This window comes from Dreissena polymorpha, chromosome 1 (assembly GCF_020536995.1).
Source record: "Dreissena polymorpha isolate Duluth1 chromosome 1, UMN_Dpol_1.0, whole genome shotgun sequence".
Lineage (NCBI taxonomy): Eukaryota > Metazoa > Mollusca > Bivalvia > Myida > Dreissenidae > Dreissena > Dreissena polymorpha.
Genome location: NC_068355.1, coordinates 46,389,188 through 46,417,048, shown reverse-complemented (window position 1 = coordinate 46,417,048; position 27,861 = coordinate 46,389,188). Strand labels below are relative to the sequence as shown.

The window sequence follows — 27,861 nt, the reverse complement described above, 5'->3', positions numbered from 1 at the left end:
AAAGGCTGTATAAAAGTATGTCTGTATTATGAAGTAATCAATTTGGGTCAACATATACGTAACAACCAAGCAAGTAAGTGAAAATGAAAAAAATGTTAAATCTTTTAATTGCTTGTAACTTTTTGCTGTACAATTTGTTAAAATTATTTTGGTTTTGTTTTTTCAAACCATTGCAAGTTTGTCAATATATTTTTTAAAACTAAAAAGCTAAATACATTGGAAAAAAAAGAATAAGTTGACAGCGTTTTAATTGCAAAGCTTTACAAATAAAACTTAACCCAGGGGCTAGTTGTCTGTTTTGCAAAATATCTAGCACATTGTAAATAATGCTTGTAAGTGTTGTACATAACAAGCTACATATGTTTGACCTTAGTCCTTTAATGTGACCATGACATTTGCTGACAGGCGAAACACCTTATTAAGATGATAAACAATAAACATTTTGTGGTTAATTATATTAAAATTACAAGGTGAGTGATGAAGTTAAAGTCCAGACAATTGTTTCAAGGCTAATTTTATCCTTTGATCTTTAAGTGTGACCTTGAACTTTGAAGTAGGTAGACAGGTGTTACATTATATGACAGGCTGTGTTCTAAATGGTGGTTAATGTGGTAAGTTAGTTAAAAATTTGCATGATGAAAGACAAAGTACAGTCCCTACTGCTGTTTTATGTAAAAATATGACCATTGATCTTTAAGCAAGACCTTGACCTTAAAAGATGATAAAAAGGGTATTATATGCGACACCTCGTCTTATATTTATGAACAATTGTTGTAAATGATTTTAAAATGGCATGATGAATGAAAAGTAACAATGTGGACAAGCTCAGACCATTATACATTTATGTCCAACTTTTAACTTGACAATTACGCGTGACCTTGGCATGTTTTCAACAATCAGTTCTTAGACTTTAGTCAACCTTAAGAAAGGAAGATGGGAGTTACACAATGAATAAATAGAGCTTTGTCAAAGACGTGACGCATACCCCCACATGCCGCATTGACACAGACTATTTTGCATGCTGTCTTCACAAAACAAGAGAATCTAATTTATGGCAATTTTTAAGAATTATTATGCCATTGTTATTTATGGGCATTTTGACCTTTAAACTTTTGAATTCTTTCGCATGACACGCTGTCCAATGACTGTGAACAAAATAAATGAACAGTCATTTTAAAATCTCACAATGAATGACATACTTATGGCACGGATAAGCTCATTTATGGCCATTTTTTCACTTTTGAACTCCAAGTGTGACCTTGGCCTTGGAGATATCAACGTTATTCTTTCGCATGACACATTGTCCGATGATTGTGAACAAATGTACCAAGTAATTTTAAAATCTTACAATAAATGACATAGTTATGGCCCGGACAAGATCATTTATGGCCATTTTTGACCTTTGAACTCAGTGTGACCTTAACCTTGGTGATATCAAATCAACATAATTCTTTCGCGTGACACACAGTCAAATGATGGTGAACAAATGTACCAAGTACTTTTAAAATCTCACAATTAACAGCATAGTTATGGCCCGGACAAGCTCATTTATGGCCATTTTTGACCTTTGAACTCAAAGTGTGACCTTGACATTGGAGATATTGACATAATTCTTTTTGCGCGACACAACGGCCAATGATGGTGAACAAATGAGCCAAATGATTTAAAAATCTCACAATGAACAAAGAAGATATCGCCCGGACAAGCTCATTTATGGCCATTTTTGAGCTTTGAACTTAAAGTGTGACCTTGACCTTGGAGATATGACCGTAATTCTTTCGCGCGACACACCGTCCAATGATGGTGAGCAAATGTTCCAAATGATTTTAAATGAATGACATAGTTATTGCCAGGACAAGCTCATTTATGGCAATTTTTTATCTTTGAACTCAAAGTGTGACCTTGACCTTGGAGATATCGACGTAATTTTTTTGCGCGACACACCGTCCAATGATAGTGAACAAATTTGCCAAATGAAAAAAGTGTGATTTTAAAATCTAACAGTAAATGATAAAGTTATGGCTCGGACAAGCATTTGACCTTTGAACTCCAAGTGTGACCTTGACCTTGGAGATATTGACATACTTTTTTCACACGACACACCATCCCATGATGGTGAACAAATGTACCAAGTTATTTTAAAATCTAACGATAAATGACATAGTTATAGTCTGGACAAACTTTCGGTTTAAAACAAACAAAGTTACCCCTTGACCTTGTTTTTGACCCGGCATGACCCATATTCAAATTTGACCTATACATCATCTAGATATAACTTGTGACCAAGTTTGGTGAAGATCGGATGAAATTTTGGGACAGACTGACAGACGGACCGACTGACAAAGTGACTCCTATATAGCCCCCATTACCAATGGTAATGGGGGTATAACAAAGTTACCGTCCTGCCAAACTAAGAAACATGCAGGCACATAAAGTCCCTAATTGTGACTGCTGTATTATGCTAATTGTCAGCAGGCTTGACAAAAATAATCTAGGAATGGACATTAAAAAGTGCGCATTTTCTATAGAATACTGTTTCAATAGTTATTAATACTAACAAGGGCTGTTTGTAAAACATGCATGTCCCCCATATGGGCTGTCCGTTGTAGTGGCAGCCATTGTGTGAATACGTTTTTTGTCACTGTGACCTTGAACTTTGACCTAGTGACCTGAAAATCAATAGGGGTCATCTGTGAGTCACGATCAATGTACCTATGAAGTGTCATGATCCTAGGCAAAAGCGTTCTTGAGTTATCATCCAAAAATCATTTTACTATTTCGGGTCACCGTGACCTTGACCTTTGACCTCAAAATCAATAGGGGTCATCTGCGAGTCATGATCAATCTACCTGTGAAGTTTCATGATCCTAGGCATATGTGTTCTTGAGTTATCATCAAAAAACCATTTTACTATTTCGGGTCACCGCGACCTTGACCTTTGAGCTAGTGACTTCAAAATCAATAGGGGTCATCTGCGAGTCATGATCAATCTACCCATGAAGTTTCATGATCCTAGGCGTATGCATTCTTGAGTTATCATCCGGAAACCATTTTACTATTTAGGGTCACCGTGACCTTGACCTTTGACCTAGTGACCTCAAAATCAATAGGAGTCATCTGCGAGTCATGATCAATCTACCCATGAAGTTTCATGATCCTAGGCGTATGCGTTCTTGAGTTATCATTCAAAAACCATTTTACTATTTCGGACCTCCGTGACCTTGTCCTTTGACCTAGTGACCTCAAAATCAATAGGGGTCATCTGCGAGTCATGATCAATGTACCTATGAAGTTTCATGATCCTAGGCCCAAGCGTTCTTGAGTTATCATCTGACAACCACCTGGTGGACGGACCGACCGACAGACCAACAGACCGACCGACATGAGCAAAGCAATATACCCCCTCTTCTTCGAAGGGGGGCATAAAAATGTGAGATACAACCAAATCTAACTAGAACTTTTCATAATAATATTACAAATGCCACCTGATGCAGAATTTTGTAATATAAAGCCAGTTGAAATAATCTTGATATGGATATTCTAAGAGTAAAAAGGGCCAAGCTTTGAGTAATTTTTTATGAAGTGTGCTATAAATTGCACATGCAAACCTTCACATCATAAAGAAAACTGCAGATAAGTTTATGTTGCACATTGAAAAGTGTAAGAATACTTTTCAGCCAAGAATTGTCCTAAGACAAATACACATACAGACATACATAATGAATCCAGTATACCACCCCTTTACTGTAATGTTGGCAGAGGGATATAATAATCACACATGTAGAAGCATGTTGCAATTTGCTTTTTTACAAAGCACTGTTTACAGTTTACTTTCTGTATGTACATTTATAAATTTGTAAGGCAGCTGAAAATGTAATCGGAAATTACTAGAAGCTATTGTATTTTTATTATAATATGTAGGAAAGGTTCCTAAAATATGTATCCAAATATTAAAATCTATGCAGTTTACGTCATTTACAGACCTTTTTATTGATAAAGTATTTGTTGAATAAAGCATATAAAAAGACATAATTCCAAATAAAATTAAGTATTTTCATATGCATATGAATCAATATTTAACCCAACTTGTATATATAATTGAGAATTCATATACAAAGCCATATCAATGTCATGAAAAGCTTGAGTATTATTTTTGAATACTTAATACAAACTTTGTTGTGCCGAGAGCTTTTGGATAAAAATTTTGTTTGCCAAATATGTTCTCTGAAATAAAAACATTTACACTAGGTCTAGTGCTTCTGCCATTTAACAAATCAGTATTGATGCATGACTTTTGGTAAGTCTGGTTACAGTTTGTCGCAATACACAAGTGTGAATGAGATGTACAATGACGGAACCAAAAAATATGAATCAAACTGGATCTAGTTACAAAAGTCAGATAATACAGAGATAATTAAAGCACAAAAAACTTGTTACATAATATTATTATCTGCACTTTTTTATATGACAGGACTTAAATATGACAACTGTCAATCATGCATGTTAGTTGTATCAGTGGCTTCTTGTGTTGGGAGATTAAAGCTCATTAAATAATTCCCAAAACTCAAATAAAGTGCAAGATGGAACCCATTTACGGTAGTTCCAGTGTTGTTTGAGAAAATAAATAGGTTGATTACGCAGTGAAGTTTACTTTAACAAAACAAAATTGAATGGTGTTTTTTTTTAGCCCCTGTTATAAACAAGATTAACAAGAAATGTGTTTGTCAGAAACACTATGTCCCCTTCTGCGCGGCTTTGACTAAGTATTTTTGACCTTTGACCTTGAAGGATGACCTTGACCTTTCACCACTTAAAATGTGCAGCTCCATGAGATACACATGCATGCCAAATATGAAGTAGCTATCTTCAATAAAGCAAAAGTTATTGTAAAATGTTTAAGTTGCGTAAACCAACAGACCAACCAACCAACCAACAGACAGGGCAAAAACAACATATCCCCCACTATAGTGGTGGGGGACATAAAAATACAACAAAATTGATGCAAAATCTATTTGCATAGTGTATTCATAATTAAATATCAATATAAATGGTTTAATTAACTACCAATATAAATATGTAACTACGTGCAAACAGCCACCTTTCACCAGCTGATAAGCTACTCTTACTCCTGGTTTAATTCCTGATTAACTTATACATACCTTCGGGCCGAATTGTTAATCTTATCCCAAAACCGTCACAGTGGAATAGTGTGTTAGGTTTTATATGAATACATGTAACATTTGTGCTGATTATATCATGAACTCTTAAGTAGATTCAAAATCTGGCCTGATATCTCATTTTATTAGTTTAGCCTAAAAAAAGCCTTTTGGAAACTTCAGCATGCTTAAAATGTCCCATTCCGCTTGCATATTTATAATTTGAAACCTATTTCGTCTGATAACAAAATTGAAAAATTATAAAGCAGTAATAAACTTTCCTCCCAAAAGGTAATATCAAACAATATGCTACCATTATATTGATATTATCTCCATAAATAGGCATAATCAGTAGAAGGCCACATGCATCCATCCAAGCGTTACTGATTACATGGGGTGTAGTTGTGGGGCATACCTTACGCATTCGTCTTACAAAGGGATCAGGAATGTGTCGAGGCCGGGATTCCAGGTGTATGCCGGACTCATTGTCATCGTGGTTCTCTTCCTCTTCCGAGGACACAAGCTCATCAGGCACAGACATTATGTCAAAGAGGACATCCTGGAAGCCCCCATAGGCTCCACACTGGGACGGTGAGGGAGAGGGGGTCTCCCCGTCACCGTACTGGGTTTGTTGGTGAGTCCGGCCACCACCGAACATCTGGAGTCTGTTCCAGGCTGATAACGAGTCCAAGGACTTTGTCCTACGCCTACTGAATATCTGGTACCTGTCCATGTGGGTGTTGTAAAAACTACTACACGTGTTACAGGACATCATGGGGGAATCGCTGCCCTCAAAGAATGAAATACTTTTCTTACGGTATGGTAAATCATGCAAAATTAGATTACTTACACTTGGTTTTACTTGCAGGGTGTTAGTATCAGTGCGTGGCTCATCGCATAGCTCATCTGAATCTTGACCTTTTTGTTGTGAAACAGAGGCATTAATAACAGATTCAGCTTCTGCATCAGATGCTGTGGATGTATTCACTTTCACAGTATCTTTGTTTCCTACATCTTTGTCCTTAGCTTTATCTATTAATAATGAATCCTTTGAAAGACCATCTTTTTTTACACTATCTTGTACCAAAGGTTTGTCTTCTTCTTTGACCTTCAACACAGAGAAGCGACCAAGTTTTGATGTTTGTTTTGTAGGAATGCTTGCTGATTTTTCTTCAGATGATTCTTCAACTTTTCTAGACACATCAGATTTGTTTTCATTGTCATCTTTCTGTTTCTCTCTTTGGCTTTCATTGTTAGATTTCAATGGATCATTGTCAACCTTACTAACATGGAATCTCAGTTTTTCGGCAACAGTTTTGTCCACAGATGGAGATTTAGTGACATCTTGCAAGGACGCCTTTGGTGTCTCTTTATTACCATTGGCATCATCTTCCTCCACTGTTTTTAAAGTCTCATTTAAATCAAGTGACTCAGTTGGCTCATGTAAATTTTCGGTAGACTGAGTCCACTGTGGCTTTTCATCTGACAATAGACCAGTGGCTGACAGTGGAATGTCTTTCCTATTACCACCATGCAGTTTCTTGATCAATTCCTGCTCAAGACTGGCAATGCTGTAATTACTTCTCATGGAGGCTGGGGGATCGGATTGTGACCCCACGTCACTCGAAGTATCAGTGGCTGGTAGCCGGCGAGACTGGGAAGGGGAACCAGGTGGACTTAATGCATTAGCATCATTCATTTGTGACTCTTGCTGCTGCTGATGCAGCTGTTGCTGTTGTTGCTGATGTGGCATGTAGGTCTGCATGCCTGGGTACTGCATCTGAGTATTGAGAATCATGTTTGCAGGCACCAACATCGGCGCTATCTGATTCTGTTGTTGCACGTTCACCATGACATATGGCATCTGCCCCATGTACTGCATTGGGTCTGTGAACATCTGCATCATATGACCTGGGTGCTGATGATGGAAGCCATACATCGGGTTCATGAAGGGCACAAACGACATGCCACCCATGCCTTGTGCATACATGCCAGACTGCATGCCTTGGTTGTGAATGTTGGCATGGTTATCTATTGACGGTGCCTGCTGATGATGATGCATGCTTTGCTGCTGTGGACCAGGCTGAATTGATGAGCTCATTGGTACATGTGTGGTAGAAGACTGCACCTGATGGCCTTGTATAGGCAGACCACCTGTTGGATGACCGGACACTGCGTGTGAAACTTGTGGCTGAGTCTGAGAAATTGGCTGTGGGTGTGAGGGCACACCAGTTTGGCCTGCTGGTAATGACTGACGTGGAAACTTGTCAGGAAGAGATTGTATAGAGGTGGTGCTGTCAGTAGGGTGCGGCTGCTTGTCCACCGTGGCTTGGTGCGATGGCAGATGCTGTGTAGTACTAGACACCTGGGTGCTTACCCCATCCTCTGTAGGCACAGGGCTGTGACTTTCCACAGAGTAACTGGCTGTGGCTGGAACTGTGCCTCCAGTGAGCTGAACAAGCTTCTCGTGCAGGTCTCCAATATTGACCGGCACTGTCCCTTTCTGAAGAGACTTTGTGCTCCTCTCAGAGTCAGACATTCCAGCAACTTCGTTATCAGACACATGCTGAGACTGTGTCATAAATGTACTAATGTTTGGGACAGTATTTGAGTGCAACGGATCTGGAGAAAGTTGGGTGACCTTGGCGGTGTCAGGAAGTTTCCCTAGAGCTGGAGAGTTAATAGTATCTTCTGTCTCAACGTCCTCCTGAATTTTATCAGATAATATCTGAGGCTCTAACACTCTGCTCACTACGAAGCTTCGTCTCTTGCTTTCTACCACCCGTGAGGGTTCCTTCCCTTTGTTCTCACCGCTTGAATGGCGCACTTTCACAATCTTCAAATCATCCGCAGCAGCTTTGTCTGTTGTATTCATATCACTGTCTTCAAACTGCAATTTCTGAAATGATTTTAAAGACAAAATTAAGTAATACTTTAATGGGGCACAACAAATTCTTTGCTACAGCTTACAAACATAACATAAATTACTTGGATAAAACTGAACAATAATTTAAACAAGGGACAAAATTGTCACAAAACCAGGTTTTCATTGTGAAAAAAAATCTGATAAAGGGAGACAACTCAAACTGAACTTTTTAAATGAACAAACAAAATTAACACCCTTTGTAAGTTTGTTTTAAAATAAATATATTTTTAGTCGTGGCGACCTTGACATTGGAGATATTGACATGATTCTTTTGTGCAACACACCGTCCCATGATGGTGAACAAATGTGCCAAATGATTTTAAAATATCATAATGAATGACATAGTTATAGCCCAGACAAGCTCATTTATGGCTATTTTTTACCTTTGAACTCAAAGTGTGACCTTGACCTTGGAGATATCGACGTAATTATTTCGCGCGACACACAGTCCAATGATGGTGAACAAATGTGCCAAATGATTTTAAAATCTGACAATGAACGACATAGTTATGGCTCGGACAAGCTCATTTATGGCCATTTTTGACCTTTGAACTCAAAGTGTGACCTTGACCTTGGAGATATAGACGTAATTATTTCGAGCGACACACCGTCCAATGATGGTGAACAAATGTGCCAAATGATTTTAAAATCTGACAATGAACGACATAGTTATGGCTCGGACAAGCTCATTTATGGCCATTTTTGACCTTTGAACTTAAAGTGTGACCTTGACCTTGGAGATATAGACGTAATTATTTCGCGCGACACACCGTCCAATGATGGTGAACAAATGTGCCAAATGATTTTAAAATCTGACAATGAACTACATAGTTATGGCCCGGACAAGCTTGTTCCGCCAGCCCGCCAGCCAGCCAGCCAGCCAGCCCGCCCGCATTCGCCAATCTAATAACCAGTTTTTTCCTTCGGAAAACCTGGTTAATAAAATATAATCATATCTTTACAACATAATCAACAATTAATTTTTATATGATAATAGTGAACCAAGCTTCTCCTGTGACAATCATTACAAGAGTTTGTTTTGTTTAACTGAGGGGAGATGACTGGAATTTTAGGGCCAAATAAAGGACTATTTCCTGAGGGACGATCTACCTTGGTGGCCACATCCTTGCCCTCTGTCTGCCTGACCTCCCTGCGGGGGAGTGTTGGGCTGCTGGTGGGTGTGTCCACCATGGCCAGGGTCACGCCATTGGCGGCCTGGGGGTCATCACGCACCATAGAAATGGCCTTCTGCAGCAGCAGGATCACACAGCTAGCCTGGATCTCCATCAGCAAGTCCTCAGAAACCTGCACCAGGAAACAGTGCATAGTGTGAAACTAGTGTTTCTGCTTAACCTGCACCAGGAAACAGTGCATAGTGTGAAACTAGTGTCTCTGCTTAACTTGCACCAGGAAACAGTGCATAGTGTGAAACTAGTGTTTGTGCTTAACCTGCACCAGGAAACAGTGCATAGTGTGAAACTAGTGTTTCTGCTTAACCTGCACCAGGAAACAGTGCATAGTGTGAAACAAGTGTCTCTGCTTAACCTGCACCAGGAAACAGTGCATAGTGTGAAACTAGTGTCTCTGCTTAACCTGCACCAGGAAACAGTGCATAGTGTGAAACTAGTGTCCTTGCTTAACCTGCACCAGGAAACAGTGCATAGTGTGAAACTAGTGTCTCTGCTTAACCTGCACCAGGAAACAGTGCATAGTGTGAAACTAGTGTCTCTGCTTAACCTGCACCAGGAAACAGTGCATAGTGTGAAACTAGTGTCTCTGCTTAACCTGCACCAGGAAACAGTGCATAGTGTGAAACTAGTGTCTCTGCTTAACCAGCACCAGGAAACAGTGCATAGTGTGAAAATAGTGTCTCTGCTTAACCTGCACCAGGAAACAGTGCATAGTGTGAAACTAGTGTCTCTGCTTAACCTGCACCAGGAAACAGTGCATAGTGTGAAACTAGTGTTTCTGCTTAACCTGCCCCAGGAAACAGTGCATAGTGTGAAACTAGTGTCTCTGCTTAACCTGCACGAGGAAACAGTGCATAGTGTGAAACTAGTGTTTGTGCTTAACAGTTGAGTCTCGCTCTGGGAAAGCTCGCCTAAAGGCATATGAGTGTTCAGCTTTTAAGGAAATTTTTCTTTTCTGAAAATCTCTTCTTAACCCTTTCCCACTTTCATGTACAAGCCAAGTGAAAATTGCTAAATGCAAACAGCATAACACCAGAACAGCCTGCGAGTAACTTGCAGTCTGTTCAGGTTTTATGCTGTTTGCTGCTCATCAATATCTAAGGTTTGGCAATAAAGCCTTAAAAACTTGAATCTAGTAAGAAAGGTCTTAAATTAAATATAACTTTATTAGGGACTACAAATGCGTGAAAATACATATCTAAGTGGTAAAGGGTTAAGGAAAATCCAGCTTAAATGTAAAAGTATCATTTGGTTCCTGATAAGCCTGTGCTGACTGCACAGGCTAATCTGGGACGAATCTTAAACAACATGCATTAATCCCAGTTTTCCAAGAGCAATGCCCATTTCTATATCAGATACAGCATTTTCTCACTCAAATGTCTATATTTGAGTTTAATAAACACTACTAATCACAAATAATATTCACTTAGTTATAATTATTGAGGATATGTGTTGCTTAAGATAGAATATGGCTTTTTTTTATAAGCAATTATAGACATTTTTATTTTTGTACATGAAGCAACAATCTGTCTCATTTACTGTACTATAAAACTGGAAAAGTGTGAAATAGTAAATTCAACAAGAGTTGTAATGTGTACCCATGGCAACAGTGACTTATAAATGTTACAGAACGAATAATTTAATAGAAATTACTTTAAAACAAACTTTATATCCACATACTGCAACACTGCTTATACAGTATACCATACAATAAAACTTACCAAACACTAATCAGTATACGAGTGTATATGAGATCTAACCGTAAACATAGATAATTGCAAATTTTGCATGTTAACATAATGATGCATTTTCAGTGGATAATTAAAAAAAAATTACTCTCAGAAATGCTAAAATATTTTCTTATACTCTGGAATTTTCCATTTATATTAAATATACACCTGATAAAACAAAACTTTATAAATTCATTATAAATAATAACCGTACTTTCTTCAATATTCCCAATATGCAATATCAAATATCCAGCTTCCCAATATGATAGTTACAAGAAAACCAGAGAAACAAGGACTGTTTGTAAAACATGCATGCCCCCCCTATTGGGCTCTCCGTTGTAGTGACAGCCATTGTGTGAATATGTTTTTTGTCACCGTGACCTTGACCTTTGACCTAGTGACCTGAAAATCAATAGGGGTCATCTGCCAGTCATGATCAATGTACCTATGAAGTTTCATGATCCTAGCCATAAGCGTTCTTGAGTTATCATCCAGAAACCATTTTACTATTTCGGGTCACCGTGACCTTGACCTTTGACCTAGTGACCTGAAAATCAATAGGGGTCATCTGCGAGTCATGATCAATCTACCTATCAAGTTTCATGATCCTAGGAATAAGCGTTCTTCAGTTATCATCGGGAGACCATTTTTCTATTTAGGGTCAACGTGACCTTGACCTTTGACCTAGTGACCTGAAAATCAATAGGGGTCATCTGCGAGTCATGATCAATGTACCTATGAAGTTTCATGATCCTAGGCATAAGCGTTCTTGAGTTATCATCCAGAAACCATTTCACTATTTCGGGTCACCGTGACCTTGACCTTTGACCTAGTGACCTGAAAATCAATAGGGGTCATCTGCCAGCCATTATCAATCTACCTACGAAGTTTCATGATCCTAGGCATAAGTGTTCTTGAGTTATCATCCGGAAACCATTTTACTATTTCGGGTCACTGTGACTTTGACCTTTGACCTAGTGAACTGAAAATCTATAGGGGTCATCTGCGAGTCATGATCAATCTACCTATCAAGTTTCATGATCCTAGGCCTAAGCGTACTTGAGTTATCATCCGGAAACCATTTTACTATTTCGGGTCACTGTGACCTTGACCTTTGACCTAGTGACCTGAAAATCAATAGGGGTCATCTGCGAGTCATGATCAATATACCTATCAAGTCTCATGATCCTAGGCCTAAGCGTTCTTGAGTTATCATCCGGAAACCATTTTACTATTTCGGGTCACCGTGACCTTGACCTTTGACCTAGTGACCTCAAAATCAATAGGGGTCATCTGCGAGTCATGATCAATGTACCTATGAAGTTTCATGATCCTAGGCCCTAAGCGTTCTTGAGTTATCATACGGAAACCACCTGGTGGACGGACCTACCGACCAACAGACCGACATGTGCAAAGCAATATACCCCCTCTTCTTCGAAGGGGGGCATAAAAATAACTAAATAAAGCATGCATGAATGAATACAAACATGTCTTTGTGTAAACACCTACCAAGCTATCTGCAATTTCCTCTGGCTTGTCAATTTCTAAAGCAAACTTGAAAGTGACAGAATTCTTGTTTGGAAGGTCTAACTGACATTCCACTTCATCTCCTTCGAAGCTCATGATGGTCAAAGTCGGAGATTTGTCCACAGTTTTGCGACGCTTACCACGAGGTTTACGACGTCTCTCCTCCCCTCTGTTGCTCTCATTTTCACTGAAAAATCAATTTTTCACCGGTTACTATTTTGTAAGTTTTGCTGTCATGCATCAATTATTATTGCAATTTGATAGCAACTAACAATGTCTTGTGAAACATTACAGCCATTATATAAAGGGATAAGCTCCTAAAATACACCATTTTTTCTAATGCATGTTACAAGCCCCAGTGACCTTGAATGAATCTGCATCTGGTCAACACTGTGTAGCCTACCTCTCTCTGTTGGACTGTGAGTCGTCCAGCTGTGAGACAGAATTCATGTGCACAAGGCTGCCAGGGGGGGCTGACTCTGGGGCTACCACACCCGGAATGCTGGACTGTGATAAGCCCACCTGCTGGGCACTGCTTATGTCAAGGTGACCCAGTGCTGCAGCCTAAAAGGAGACACAAGATATGGGGTTGCTTGAGTCTAATCATATGGGTTGGAAGTATTAGCTCGCCTTTAAGAACCAGATACATGCTGATTCTCTTGTTTCAATTCAGTGAAGGAGTATATAAAAATTGACAATGTTACTATAGATTTTGGGATAGTAATACCTTATGCCAATGTTACAACCATCTTATTACACGTTTAAGACAGATTTTGTTTGCATCACAATATCTATTTACTTATGGTAACATTATGTTTATTAAACAAGAGGGCCTGAAAGGCCCAAAGTCGCTCACCTGAGATTCAAAGGAACTGACCTGTTCTGTGCAGCCCAAGATGTCATTAGAACAAAATGTTCTTACCAACTTTCATGACTAGTGAACACCCTGGCAGCCACCTTTTTCAACAGACCAGAACCATTTTCATACACATCCAAGATATAATTCAAACAAATATACTGACAAAGTTTCATGAAGATTCTTAAGTCCATATAAGGAAAAATGCCCTGCCCACTGGTGGCCATGTCTTTCAAGCAACTGGAACCATTTTTGAACTTGTCCAAAATATCATTGGGACATATCTTCTGACAAAGTTTCATGATGAATGTACAATAAATACGGCTTCTAGAGTGTTAACAAGGTTTAACTATAGCTATATAAGGAAAAATGCCATGCCCCCTTGGCGGCCATGTTTTTCCACCAACCGGAACCATTTTCGAACTCATCCAAGATATTATTGGGACAAATCATCTGACCAGGTTTCATGATGATCGGACAATAAATTTGGCCTCTAGAGTGTTAACAAGGTTTTACAATAGCATGATATATAGCCCCGCCCCCTGGTGGCCATGTTTTTTAAGCAACCGAAACCATTTTCGAACTCATCCAAGATATCATTAGGACAAATCTTCTGACTAAGTTTCATGAAGAGCGGAAAATAAATGTGGCCTCTAAAGTGTTAACAAGGTTTTACTATAGCCATATAAGGAAAAATGCCCCGCCCCCTAGCGGCCATGTTTTTCAACCAACGAGCATCATTTTTTTAACTTGTCCAAGATAATATTGGGATGAATCTTCTGACCAAGTTTCATGAAGATCGGACAATAAATGTGGACTCTATAGAGTGTTAACAAGATTTTACTATAGCCATATAAGGAAACATGCCCCGCCCCTTGGCAGCCATGTTTTTCAAGCAAACATAACCATTTTCAAACTCATCCAAGATATCATTGAGACCAATCTTCTGACCAAATTTCATGAAGATTGGACAAAAAATGTGGCCTCTAGCTTGTTCACAAGGTTTTACTATAGCCATATATAGCCATATTAGGAAAAATGCCCCGCCCCTTGGCAGCCACGTTTTTCAAGCAAACATAACCATTTTCAAACTCATCCAAGATATCACTGAGACCAATTCTTCCAACCAAATTTCATGAAGATTGGACAATAAATGTGGCCTCTAGAGTGTTAACAAGGTTTTACAATAGCCATATAAGGAAAACTACCCCTCCCCCTGGCAGCCATGTTTTTTCACCGATCTGGACCATTTTCGAACTCGTCCGAGATATCAATGAAAACAATGTTTTGAAAAAGTTTCATGATGATTGGGCAAAAATTGTGACTTAAAGAGTGTTCACAAGGTTTCTTTATAGCCATATAAGGAATACTTCCCCACCCCCTGGCGGCCATGTTTTTCAACGGACCGGAACCATTTTTTAACTTAACCAACATATCATTTAGACAAACATTTTGACAAAGTTACATGGAGATTGGGCATTAAATGTGAATTCTACAGTGTTCACAAGTTTTTTTTGTTTTTTTTTACCTACTGACCTTGTTTTTGACCCAGCATGACCCAGTTTCAAACTCAGTCGAGTCATCAATGGGACAAATGTTCTGACCAAATTTCATGAAGATCTGACAATAAATGTGGCCTCTAGAGTGTTCACAAGGCAAATGTTGACGGCGCACGACGGACGACGCACGATGGACAAAAGGCGATCAGTAAAGCTCACCATGAGCACGTTGTGCTCAGGTGAGCTAAAAAATGCAACTTAACCCAATGGATATCACATTTTTAAACAATTAAATTGAACACAATAAACATCAAAAAGTACATTACTTTACAGAACATGACTAACAAGAGAATAGTAGTCAACAGATATACATTTACAAGAGATGTGTTTGTCAGAAACACAATGCCCCCTATTGCGCTGCTTTGAAGCCATATATTTGACGTTTTACCATGAAGGATGACCTTGACATTGACTTTTCACCACTCAAAATGAGCAGATCCATGAGACACACATGCGTGCCATATATCAAGTTGCTTTCTTCAATAATTCAAAAGTTATTGCAAAACTTGAACCAAGGTTAAAGTTTTGGGACACACACAATGAATGAATGACAGACAGACAGACAGACAGACAGACAGACAGACAGACAGACAGACAGGCCAAAAACAATATGCCCCCGATCTTTCGATCCGGGGGCATAAAAACTAAAAACATTGAAAGCAGCAATCTCAAAGCAAACATGCATATGCAGTACTCTAGAAAATTATATATATTGTATTTTAACAGTTTTTAGTCATCTTCAAAACTGAAAATACCTGTTATTTTTCAAAAGAAACTATGAACATAAAATCAGTTATAGCAACAAAAGAAATGGGCCGTGCTCTGTGAAAAAGGGGTTTAATGCACATGTGTAAAGTGTCATCCCAGATAAGCCAGTGCAGTCCACACAGGCTTATCAGCGACAACACTTTCCACAAAAACTAGATTTTTGCTAAAAAGAGAAAAATATAATAAAAGCAGAAAGTGTCATCCCTGATAAGCCTGTGCTGACTGCACAGGCTAATCTGGGATGGCACTTTACGCACATGCATTAAACACCCTTTTCACAGAGCGCAGCCCACATCTATTTTAAGAAAGATAAGACATATAACAGAAACAAAACGTCCAATTGCATTTAACAGAAACACTATTTTAGAAATCAAATAAGTCTTAAAGAAGTGATTGTGAATACATAGAGATAACAAGATTGTGGTAACAAACAGTAATACAGGAGAGAACCCACACTAAATTAATAGACCACATTGCACAAAAAAACAACTACAGAAAGCTGCAAGACACATCTATGAACATATGTCACACACACATATAGCCCATACAAATCCCCAGAGATTGTGTAATGTTGGTTACAAGTGGTTTTATCGTAATTAAATGAATTTACATCTTTTGGGCTTATGCCAGGTTGGATGAAACAAACCATTTGTGTTTATTTCCGAGGATAGATTGTTCTGTGGTCTGAGAAAGAACATGCAGACAGACAGAGTTGTGCTTTAGTGCTATTACAAGACATATGTATAATCTATAGGAAAGGTTCGAAGTCCTGGCTATTCCTTACAAGGCTCTTCAACAAAAGGCTTTGGTTAGCAATAAAGAGGATATTGGTCCATGGAAAACAATATATATAGTTATAGGCATTAAAGAGTTTCATTAATATTAAATGAATATGCAGTATCAATTGTGAATATTCTATACAGTTTGCCAAATTCTTAGCAGCCAAGCATGTGTCAAATATGAGTGTACACATATACAAATATACATGCTATAACTAGCAGAAAAGATGTCATTTCTGATATTTAGTGTAAACAGTCATTTAGAATGTGATATCAACCTTTAAAGTCAAGAGGCATTTATGATTAAGTTTAAAATATACACATTGTAAAAATTGTGCCATAAAACACAAACAGAACACTGCACACAAGTAAAAGGAATCATGCAAATTCATATTTTAATATTCTATGAGTTTATGCATCTACAATAAGGAATGAAAAAAACAGCGTATGAGGAAACAGAGTGGTTATAAGTGACTGTTTTTACTTTACGACTGAAAATGCGCTATGACCACTTAATTTCCACTTGTGCCGGAAGTAAGTCATCAAACATATTTAGGTTAACGGCCAAGATTTATCACTTATTTGTTGCTGTATTAGTAACTACATCTGTTAATGACAAAAATGGAATTGGTCAAAGGCTTATGATGAAAGAAAGTCTACAATTCAGAAGTGTGATAATTTAATTAAATTGAAAGCTCAGATAGCAGAATCCAAGATATTGCTTTGAAGAATCATGTTTGATACCTAGCAAATATTAATTGCCTTTTACAACCAAATCAACACAGTTTTTATAAATAATTTACATATTGAAGAAGATAAAATAAACAAGTTAGCTTATTATTTAATATATACTTTATTGCATTCCAATCAGATTGAAAACTTAACATACTAACGTATTAAGTCGGTTGTAAGTACATCGGCAAACAAGAGGGCCTGAAAGGCCCAAAGTTGCTCACCTGAGATTCAAAGGAACTGACCTGTTCTGTGCAGCCCAAGATGCCATTAAAACAATATGTTCTTACCAACTTTCATGACTAGTGAACACCCTAGCAGCCACGTTTTTCAACAGACAAGAACCTTGTCATACACATCCAAGATATCATTTAAACAAATATACTGACAAAGTTTCATGAAGATTCATAAGTCCATTTAAGGAAAAATGCCCCGCCCACTGGTGGCAATGTTTTTCAAGCAACTGGAACCACTTTTGAACTTGTCCAAAATATCATTGGGACAAATCTTCTTACAAAGTTTTATGATGATCGTACAATAAATACCGCTTCTAGAGTGTTAACAAGGTTTAACTATAGCTATATAAGGAAAAATGCCACGCCCCCTTGGCGGCCATGTTTTTCCACCAACCGGAACCATTTTCGAACTCATCCAAGATATCATTGGGACAAATCATCTGACCAAGTTTCATGATGATCGGACAATAAATGTGGCCTCTAGAGTGTTAAAAGGTTTTACTAAAGCATTATATATAGCCATATTTGGAAAAATTCCCCGCCCCCTTGTGGCCATGTTTTTTAAGCAACCGAAACCATTTTCCAACTCATCCAAGATATCATTAGGACAAATCTTCTGACCAAGTTTCATGAAGATCGGAAAATAAATGTGGCCTCTTAGAGTGTTAACAAGGTTTTACTATAGCCATATAAGGAAAAATGCCCCGCCCCCTGGCAGCCATGTTTTTCAACCAACCAGCATCATCTCAACTCATCCAAGATATAATTGGGGTGAATCTTCTGACCAAGTTTCATGAAGATTGGACAAAAAATGTGGCCTCTAGAGTGTTAACAAGATTTTACTATAGCCATATAAGGAACAAGGGCTGTTTGTAAAACATGCATGCCCCCCATATGGGCTGTTCGTTGTAGTGGCAGCCATTGTGTGAATACGTTTTTTTGTCACTGTGACCTTGACCTTTGACCTAGTGACCTGAAAATCAATAGGGGTCATCTGTGAGTCACGATCAATGTACCTATGAAGTGTCATGATCCTAGGCAAAAGCGTTCTGGAGTTATCATCCGAAAATCATTTTACTATTTCGGGTCACCGTGAACTTGACCTTTGACCTTGTGACCTCAAAATCAATAGGGGTCATCTGCGAGTCATGATCAATCTACCTATGATGTTTCATGATCCTAGGCATATGTGTTCTTGAGTTATCATCCAAAAACCATTTTACTATTTCGGCTTAGCGGACCTTGACCTTTGACCTAGTGACCTGAACATCAATAGGGGTCATCTGCGAGTCATGATCAATCTACCTATGAAGTTTCATGATCCTAGGCGTATGCATTCTTGAGTTATCATCTGGAAACCATTTTACTATTTTGGGTCACCGTGACCTTGACCTTTGACCTAGTGACCTCAAAATCAATAGGGGTCATCTGCGAGTCATGATCAATCTACCCATGAAGTTTCATGATCCTAGGCGTATGTGTTCTTGAGTTATCATTCAAAAAACCATTTTACTATTTCGGGTCACCGTGACCTTGACCTTTGACCTAGTGACCTCAAAATCAATAGGGGTCATCTGCGAGTCATGATCAATGTACCTATGAAGTTTCATGATCCTAGGCCCAAGCAATCTTGAGTTATCGTCTGACAACCACCTGGTGGACGGACCGACAGACCGACCGACAGACCGACCGACATGAGCAAAGCAATATACCCCCTCTTCTTCGAAGGGGGGCATAAAAATGCCCAGCCTCTTGTCAGCCATGTTTTTCAAGCAAACGTAACCATTTTCAAACTCATCCAAGATATCATTGAGACCTATCTTCTGACCAAATTTCACGAAGATTGGACAATAAATGTGGCCTCTAGAGTGTTCACAAGGTTTTACTATAGCCATATAAGGAAAAATGCCCCACCCCTCGGTAGCCATGTTTTTCGAGCAAACGTAACCATTTTCGAACTCATCCAAGATATCATTGAGACCAATCTTCCAACCAAATTTCATGAAGATTGGACAATAAATGTGGCCTCTAGAGTGTTAACATGGTTTTACTATAGCCATATAAGGAAAACTGCACCGCCCCCTAGAGGCCATGATTTTTCACCGAGCTGGACCATTTTCGAACTGGCCCGAGATATCAATGAAACCAATGTTTTGACCAAGTTTCATGATGATTTGGCAAAAATTGTGACTTCTAGAGTGTTCACAAGGTTTCTCTATAGCCATATAAGGAATACTGCCCCGCCCCCTGGCGGCCATGTTTTTCAACGGACTGGAACCATTTTTGAACTCAACCAACATACCATTTAGACAAACATTTTGACAAATTAACATGAAGATTGGGCATCAAACGTGACTTCTACAGTGTTCACAAGTTTTTTTTTGTTTTTTTTACCTAGTTTTTGACCCAGCATGACCCAGTTTCGAACTCAGTCGAGGTTTCAATGGGGCAAATGTTCTGACCAAATTTCATGAAGATCAGACAAAAAATGTTGCCTCTAGAGTGTTCACAAGGCAAAATGTTGACGACGGACAACGGGCAAAAAGCGATCACAAAAGCTCACCATGAGCGAGTTGTGCTCAGGTGAGCTAAAAAAGATGACTTAATGATATAAAAGATTACAACTGTGGTTTTGCCTTGGCATTGAAATTAAGAAGTAGTATAACCTCCTTCATCCATGAACATAATTAACTTAACTGGTTCTTAGTAACAAGCTTTCCATCATAAAAATCTTCACACGGTGACTGAGCTATATGCAGGTTAGTTATATACACCACAAAGATTTGAAAGGGGCACAACAGTTCAATAAAACTCAATAATGTACAGTAAGGTGTTAGATTATTGAATAATGCATAAATTGATATAGAGGCAGAAAATCAAACATGTTAACAAAAAACACTGTGATCAAAAATGCTGTTAGAGCAAAAACTAAGCAAGCTGTTAATACAAACAACACTAGTGATAAGACAGGTATCAGAAAGCAGGCTAGCATGTGACTGAACATCATAAACTAGATTAAGGCATCCTGCTAAAAAGAATTGGGTGGCGAGAAACACACCTTCTGATGTAACCGACTCTGGACTGAGGCACTTCGGGACATCCCTTTCTGACGCGACTTACTTGGAGAGGATTTGGGTTCCGATACAATCTGCTAAAATGATGTGATATTTAAGACAGTATGGAATTGCCCACAGTGTCAATACACTCCAACAAACAAGGATGTGCATGTTTCTACGCATACTTCAATTAATAAAACATTCTAGATGACTTGAGAATAACCAAAGAATGATTTGTTGACCACTTTAAATAATTAGAGCTATCACTGACAGTGATTTATACCGCCACTTAGACAAAGATGTACAGTCTTTACTTTCATCGTTTGTTTGTTTATTTTTTTATCTCAAAGTATAACCTTCGAAGAATCAATGTTGTTCTTGACTGTGACATTCCACTTCATAGAGGTTGACATTTGTGCATGTTCTTTTTAAAGCCTTCAATACATGGTGAAATTACAGAGTGGATAACCTTATTTCTACAAAATAAAACTTGTAGGTTCCTTGACCTTTAAATATGTGTTCACACGTCAAGGCAGCCATATGGTCAGGTTTAATAGGGGACAAAATCTATTTTGATAATAAAGTGGTGCATTGTAACTAAGTATGACCTTGACCTTGCAGGTAGCCGTAAAGTTATTGGGCACCAAACATTGTCCCATGTAGGTCAGGTTGGTGTACAGTTATATCAAATTTCTTAAATGCATAGTCATGTTTGAGTTAAAAATACATTGTTTAATTTTAAGAAATATTGTACTATAAAAGCCTTCAAGTTAAATATTTGACAATCCCTACTTTGACAATAGTTTTTAAGTGATTTGACCGATGATATCAAACCATAACCTAGAACTTAAAAGTAGAAATGTGCTTTTGCGTGCAGCACATTGCCTGATGTAGGTTAGCATATGTGCTTAGTTATCTCAAAATCTATTCTGCAATTTCATGGAAAGTCACAGTTTATGGACAAAGGAGACAAAGTGATTCCTATATAGCCCACCCTCCAATCTCCCGTACACACCGAAATGGGTTTTGGGTGTTAAATGAAGTATATTAAAGGTATGGACATGATTAATGCTGTCATAATATTAGTGATCTTCAAAGCTTGAATGATTTTGCAATAAATCCTAATGAAAAGGTGACATCAAAGTTAAACATTCAAAACATATCCATGTTTAACAAATACCATAATGGTACATTGTTGGCAAAAGAAAAATATGCTAATGAAAAATGTGTTCCTAGCACACAATGTATGACGAATGATGCAAATCTCTCCGATACTTTGCTTCAATCTAGAATAATTAATCATTTTATCCACATGTTACAGAGCAGACGATGTGTCATTGGCCATTTGCTTGATGACAGTGGTATGTCAAGGATAAAGATTGAGTAATTTATTACCAGAAATGTGTTGCAATACATACAACTACTTGCTCTGTGATTTATAATGTTGCATTTGTATAGTTACAAAACATGTATCATATAAACAATTTATATTAGGCAATAGAAAATAAACAAGCAAATTCGTTGAATTGATATCCCCCGCCAATATACTTCTGGACACAAAAGTTTTCTGGACGGATGGACAATGCCAACGTTCATCATTCTCTTATCCATATATATACTCATACCAAGTTTCAATGAAATCCGTCAAAGCACTTTCAAGATTTGGCTCCGGACACACAAAAAAGCATTTTTTCAAGATACAAAGGGCCATAACTCCATTATTAACAGATGGTGTACAATGCCATTTGGCGTGCATCATACTCTTATCCATATATATACTCATACCAAGTTTCAATGAAATCCTCAAAAGCACTTCCAAGATATGGCTCCGGACACAAAAGTGCCGAACGAACAGACGGAAAGGCGGAAGGACGGACAACGCCAAAACAATATCCCTCCACCTAAGGCGAGGGACAATAACTAGATTCGCATCCAAATGTCGGGGAAAGTTGGGGCGGGTGGGTTTATATATAAGTAATGAAATGTTCACGAATTTGTTGGTTTATATGCATAACACGTATATGTATGTATGTATGTATGTAAAATTATATAAAATAAAAGAGTTAGTTTCTGCACATTTTGACACCCCGTACCAATTTTTTACATTTGTAACGCCGTTTCTACATCTCAAAATAATTAACATTTTGTTGCTGTTTTCGCTCGATCACTTAAATTTCAGACGACGCTTGTGCGCCATTAAAAATCAATAAGCGCCTCGGAGACATTGAGTTGCCGATTCGCAATTAGCTATTTTTGTACTCATTCAGCCGTTTTGTCCTCAATATTTTGCGGTTGTTTTTTTTTTTACGGATTTTTTTTTCAAAATAAAAACCATTCGGGCCGGACAATTTTCGATGGGCGGGCGAGGATGAGAATCTAGGAATGTATTTTCTATTGCCTTATAGGACTGAAACCAGCTGGATAAATAAACCATATCCAACAGTTAGTCTTACAACTACAAAAAGGGTTCTCAATCACTTTTGGTAATGCCTTATATCACAAATTAACCCTTCATCTTCTCAGCATATTTTACAACTAGCATAATATTGTACCCTACCTCCCCAATCCCTTAAAAGTACAAACATATTTATAAATGCCACGGTCAAGTTTACATAACAGGAAGGAAGAGCACAGTGCTTTCAGTAACATTATATAACTTCTGGTCTACAAAAAATGTCCCTGATTAATTTGATCTGGATTCAGAAACACACAGAAAGATTAAATGTGCTTGATAAGCAATACATGGAAAAGAATTTACAGCCAGACTGCAGTTATAAGTTTCAGTAGGTTTAAATAATTGCCATAAGACGTTAGCCAAATTCCATCAAGGACTGCGTAGGAAAGATATTTATTTGTCACATAAAAGAGAAACCGTAGCTGTGCAAACATTTCAATAAGTTTAAAAGTATTTTGTTATTTCAAAATATACTCATGCATGTCACATGTAACACATCCGCTGCTGTTGAATGCACAAACACTGGTGTTTTTTTTTTCACATGAGAGTGTTGTTGTCAACATTTTTTCTCAGCATGTAACACTGCCTGGTGACTAATAATGTGACTTGTGAAATATTTCAAGTAACATGATGGTGGCTTTGGTTAATTGGCTTTTAAGGCATGATATTGAAATGCACAGAGCATGATATTCATGGCCACATGAACAGGTTCGTCTACTTCTTGTTTGTTTCGTGATTATGAGTCCAATTTTTTATTATTTCTAAGTAAGCACTTTCCTAATTTATATGTAAGACAAATATATCCTTAAGTAGCAAAAAATAGGTATTTTGTCTCAGTATGTCAAAAATATCAGTCAGTAACTTAACAAAGCAAAGAATTAACAGAAAGAAGGAAATTACAATGAAGATTAATATAACAAGTGTTTATATATATATTACTGGGTCTCTGAGAAATCCAGACATAATGCATGTGCCTTAAGTATCGTCTCAGATCAGCTGGTGCAGTATACACAGGCTTGTCAAGTACGACACTTTAGTATCGTCTCAGATCAGCTGGTGCAGTATACACAGGCTTGTCAAGTACGACACTTTAGTATCGTCTCAGATCAGCTGGTGCAGTATACACAGGCTTGTCAAGTACGACACTTTATGTCGTGATTGAGTATCGTCTCAGATCAGCTGGTGCAGTATACACAGGCTTGTCAAGTACAACACTTTATGTCGTGATTGAATTTTTTGTTAAAGTAGAAAGTGTTCTTTTATGAATTCTCTTGGTCTGTACATGCTTATCTGGGACGATACTTAAAACAAATGCATTAAGTCTGGTTTTCCCAGACTGCCACTCATATGGTAGGTTGATAAGCCTTAGTCATTTTGCATAAATATTGGTTAATGTCTACAAGAACCTTATAGCCTTTGGCATAGAACAACAATGTGCTTGAAACAACATTCACATTCCCAAACAACAGAACTAATGTCTACCATAATAATAACAAGTTATGTCTATCCATAAATAAGCCAATCAGTAACAAATGAACCTGAAATTCTAGGGTGAGAAGTAACCTATATACACCCACATACCGAAATATTAAGAAATGTTTCTTCTTGTTGGTTGTTGCTGTTGTTGTTTGTACTTGTTATTGTTTATACTATTTTGATATTGGTTTCAAAGAACACCCCACCCTAGAACTCATGGAAATCTTATAGTAACGAAGCTTCTCTATAAAATTTAGAAAATGATGCAGAAATACGTTAAAATGTTAAAACACAGAAAATCAAATGAACAAAACCCCAAAGACAAGAGCTGCCTCTGGACAGTGCGCTTGACTATTCATCCATTTTAATAGTATGATGTATATTCTCTTTAAGTCACCTGATATGATGACCACAAATACATATTTGAAGTTGAATACATGTAGAAGTTATTTAGTACATGCCACCTTGAAGCTGAATTAAAGAATATTAAAACAAGACATGTTTACATATAAAGAAACAAGATTTTCAACAAATATGTCGTTTGTAAACAACAGATAAATGTAAGCTACCTACAGCACAATAACATCATCCAAACTCAAGTTGTAAGTGGAAACCAATTTACTACATGTATTTCAAACAATAAGGACCTTGACTCAGCTGGCCACAAATTCAATCCCAGCCTAGGTCTGCAAGTAAGATACCTTCACAAAAGTTAAAGTACCATACCCCAAGCTCAAGTTTTCAAGAAGAAACACTTTCTATTATAAGTTACAGTGACCTTGACAACAATGACCCAAAATGCAATCGCTTGATAGATCAGTCAGTAGTTTAAATATAATACCTGGAGTAGAGACAATAAAATGGAGATGTTGCAGGTTTACCTTAACCGCAACATTACGCAGATGCTAACATTTTGGTGAGTGGTATATAGCTCTGACTAATTGGTGAATAGTTGAGCCAATAAGGAACTTGGTTATATGAGAAACCATATTATATTCTAACAGTGCCTCTTACCATGGATCCAGAGGGCTGTTGCCCCTCAGACGTAGGTCCTGTACCACTTGCCTTAGGCCCAGTTACCTGCAAAAGTAACATATTATGTTAAAAACTATTCAATCATATTGTATAAATATTCAATCTGCATTAAAACTGGTTTTATTTAAAGAAAATATTACAAATTATGCAAAGTCTCCAATAAAAAAAGATTGAAACAATTATAAAATAAACTAGAGATGAATAGTTATCTTTAATTTATTGTAATCCAATATTACTTACAGCAGGCAACTCTGGTTTGGTTAGCTGCTGTGTTTCTGACGGAACTAAAATGCACAAGTTTTATGATGAAATGCAATGCAATGCTGTACAAATGGCAATTGAAAGACATAATCAACAACCCACCTGGTTAATGTCTTTGTGTTTTTTTTAACTACATCTAACAGAGAGTAAACTAAATATGTTAAAGAACAAGATAAACTTTTCAAAGAAAGATCCAACCAACAATATACAAACAAGTTAACAAATCATTTTTATAATTAAGTTTTGATATTGCATTCAAATCGAATAATACAAAAAATAAAAATATTTATAATGTGGAACTTACCAGTCTTTGGTTCGTCTGCAGATGGTTGTGCTTGCACTTTGTTTTCCTCTGTGCCAATTGTTTGCCCCTGCATCTGCCCCCCAGCCTGTGGCATGGACTGACCAGCCGGCTGACTGTATGACATCTGAGGCTGCATGGTATGGGCTCCCATAGTGAATGACTGCTGGCTACCAGACTGAGGCATTGAATGCTGGGACAGAGAAAACTGATGCTGTTGCTGCTGTTGTTGATACCCAAGTTGCTGCTGCTGCTGTTGTTGTTGTTGTGCAAGTTGCTGCTGCTGTTGTTGTTGTTGATGCCCAAGTAGCTGCTGCTGTTGTTGTTGTTGTCCAAGTAGCTGTTGCTGTTGTTGCTGATGCCCAAGTTGCTGCTGTTGCTGACTGAACTGCTGCATGTGAGGCTGAGGGAAGGCAGACTGATGCTGGAGAGAGTATGTATGTATGTATGTATGTAGTGGTGCATGGCCTGTGGAGGCTTGCACCGGGAACTGCTGACCTTGACCAATCTGTTGTTGACCTTGACCCATCTGTTGTTGATCCTGACCCATCTGTTGTTGACCTTGACCCATATGTTGTTGACCCTGACCCATTAGTTGTTGACCCTGACCCATCTGTTGTTGACCTTGACCCAAATGTTGCTGACCTTGACCAATCTGTTGTTGACCTTGACCAATCTGTTGCTGACCTTGGAACTGTTGTTGTTGTTGACCTTGAAACTGTTGTCCGCTCACCTGCTGATTTGGCTGGCTGAATTTCTGACTTGAAGCAGGGATGTTTTGGCCAGACTGGCTCTTCTGTAGGTTGCTTATCTGTTAGGATTGATGCACAGACATTCTCTACTTACCGGGTATTGTACAAAAGAAATAGTAAATTTTCAAACACAATTTGCAGTTATGTTTATACTAATAGTCTTATAATCTTGTGATGTCATATGAATGGCAAATATTGTCATCTTACACTTATTATCAATGTAAAAAGGGAGTTTTTACAGGAAATTTACAAATTCATTGTCAGATTTTTAAAGGAAATCTCTCTAAATTTTAACCCATTTTTAATGGAATTAACACAACTGTCCCCAGTCAGAAAGTGTAGTATTCCATACATTTATCCCTATTGTACCTGTGCAATACTGGAGTTGGAGGCCTGCGACATGGTGTCCCATTCAGACTGGCCCCCAGTACTCTGGGATTCACTGAGTGCGGAGCTGGGCACCGCACCTTCACCATCCTTCCTGTCCTCAGCCTTCATGGCACGATCACGCTTCACCTAGGAATCACAAGCACAAAGTGTACAGTGATTACAAGAATCCTGAAAATTCTAACAGCAGATTGCTAAAATAATGGAGATGGCACTATTTAAAACAAAACCTTAAAAAATAGTTGTATACATGCTGAAGGATCAACTAAAGTATATTACCAGAGGGTGGAATATAATTAACAACCGCTGTTTACTGACATCATATATGTCTAAACTCTTTGTGTCATTTTGCTTTGCTTTTGTTTTGTTAAAAATTAATAAAATAAAGTTTGTTTTTTTTTAAAGATTTGACAGGTTACTAAGTTTTAAGTAGACTCTGACCCAGAATCAAACTTGGCCTAGATATTTTCAAAATAAACATTCTGACCAAGTTTAATGAAAATTAAGTCATAAATGAGGCCACCTGAGTGGTAACAGGATTTTTCTTAGATTTGACATAGTGACCTAATTTTTGGACCCATATGACCCAGATTAGAACTTAACCAAGATATTTACCAGATGAACATAAGTTTTGTCAAGATTAAATGAACAAGATATGTGTTTTGGAAAAATACTCCAG

General features: G+C 37.9%; 1 protein-coding gene across 7 annotated transcripts in view; it reads right to left on the bottom strand.

Annotated features, from left to right (window-relative positions):
• The window catches only part of LOC127865071 (serine/threonine-protein kinase WNK1-like), a 78,567-nt gene that overhangs the window by 8,137 nt on the left and 42,569 nt on the right, over nucleotides 1–27,861 (bottom strand). For 4 of the 7 annotated variants that reach the window (XM_052404947.1, XM_052404942.1, XM_052404944.1 and 1 more), the window contains 9 exons: nucleotides 27,165–27,311; nucleotides 26,047–26,854; nucleotides 25,722–25,765; nucleotides 25,461–25,526; nucleotides 20,518–20,610; nucleotides 12,933–13,093; nucleotides 12,512–12,716; nucleotides 9,193–9,387; nucleotides 5,572–8,055 (listed from right to left, as the gene is read on the bottom strand). In XM_052404947.1, the coding sequence (XP_052260907.1) occupies nucleotides 5,572–8,055; nucleotides 9,193–9,387; nucleotides 12,512–12,716; nucleotides 12,933–13,093; nucleotides 20,518–20,610; nucleotides 25,461–25,526; nucleotides 25,722–25,765; nucleotides 26,047–26,854; nucleotides 27,165–27,311 (4,203 nt within the window). The remainder of the gene's footprint in view (nucleotides 1–5,571; nucleotides 8,056–9,192; nucleotides 9,388–12,511; nucleotides 12,717–12,932; nucleotides 13,094–20,517; nucleotides 20,611–25,460; nucleotides 25,527–25,721; nucleotides 25,766–26,046; nucleotides 26,855–27,164; nucleotides 27,312–27,861) is intronic. The other 3 variants (XM_052404948.1, XM_052404943.1, XM_052404945.1) reach the window with 3 other exon arrangements.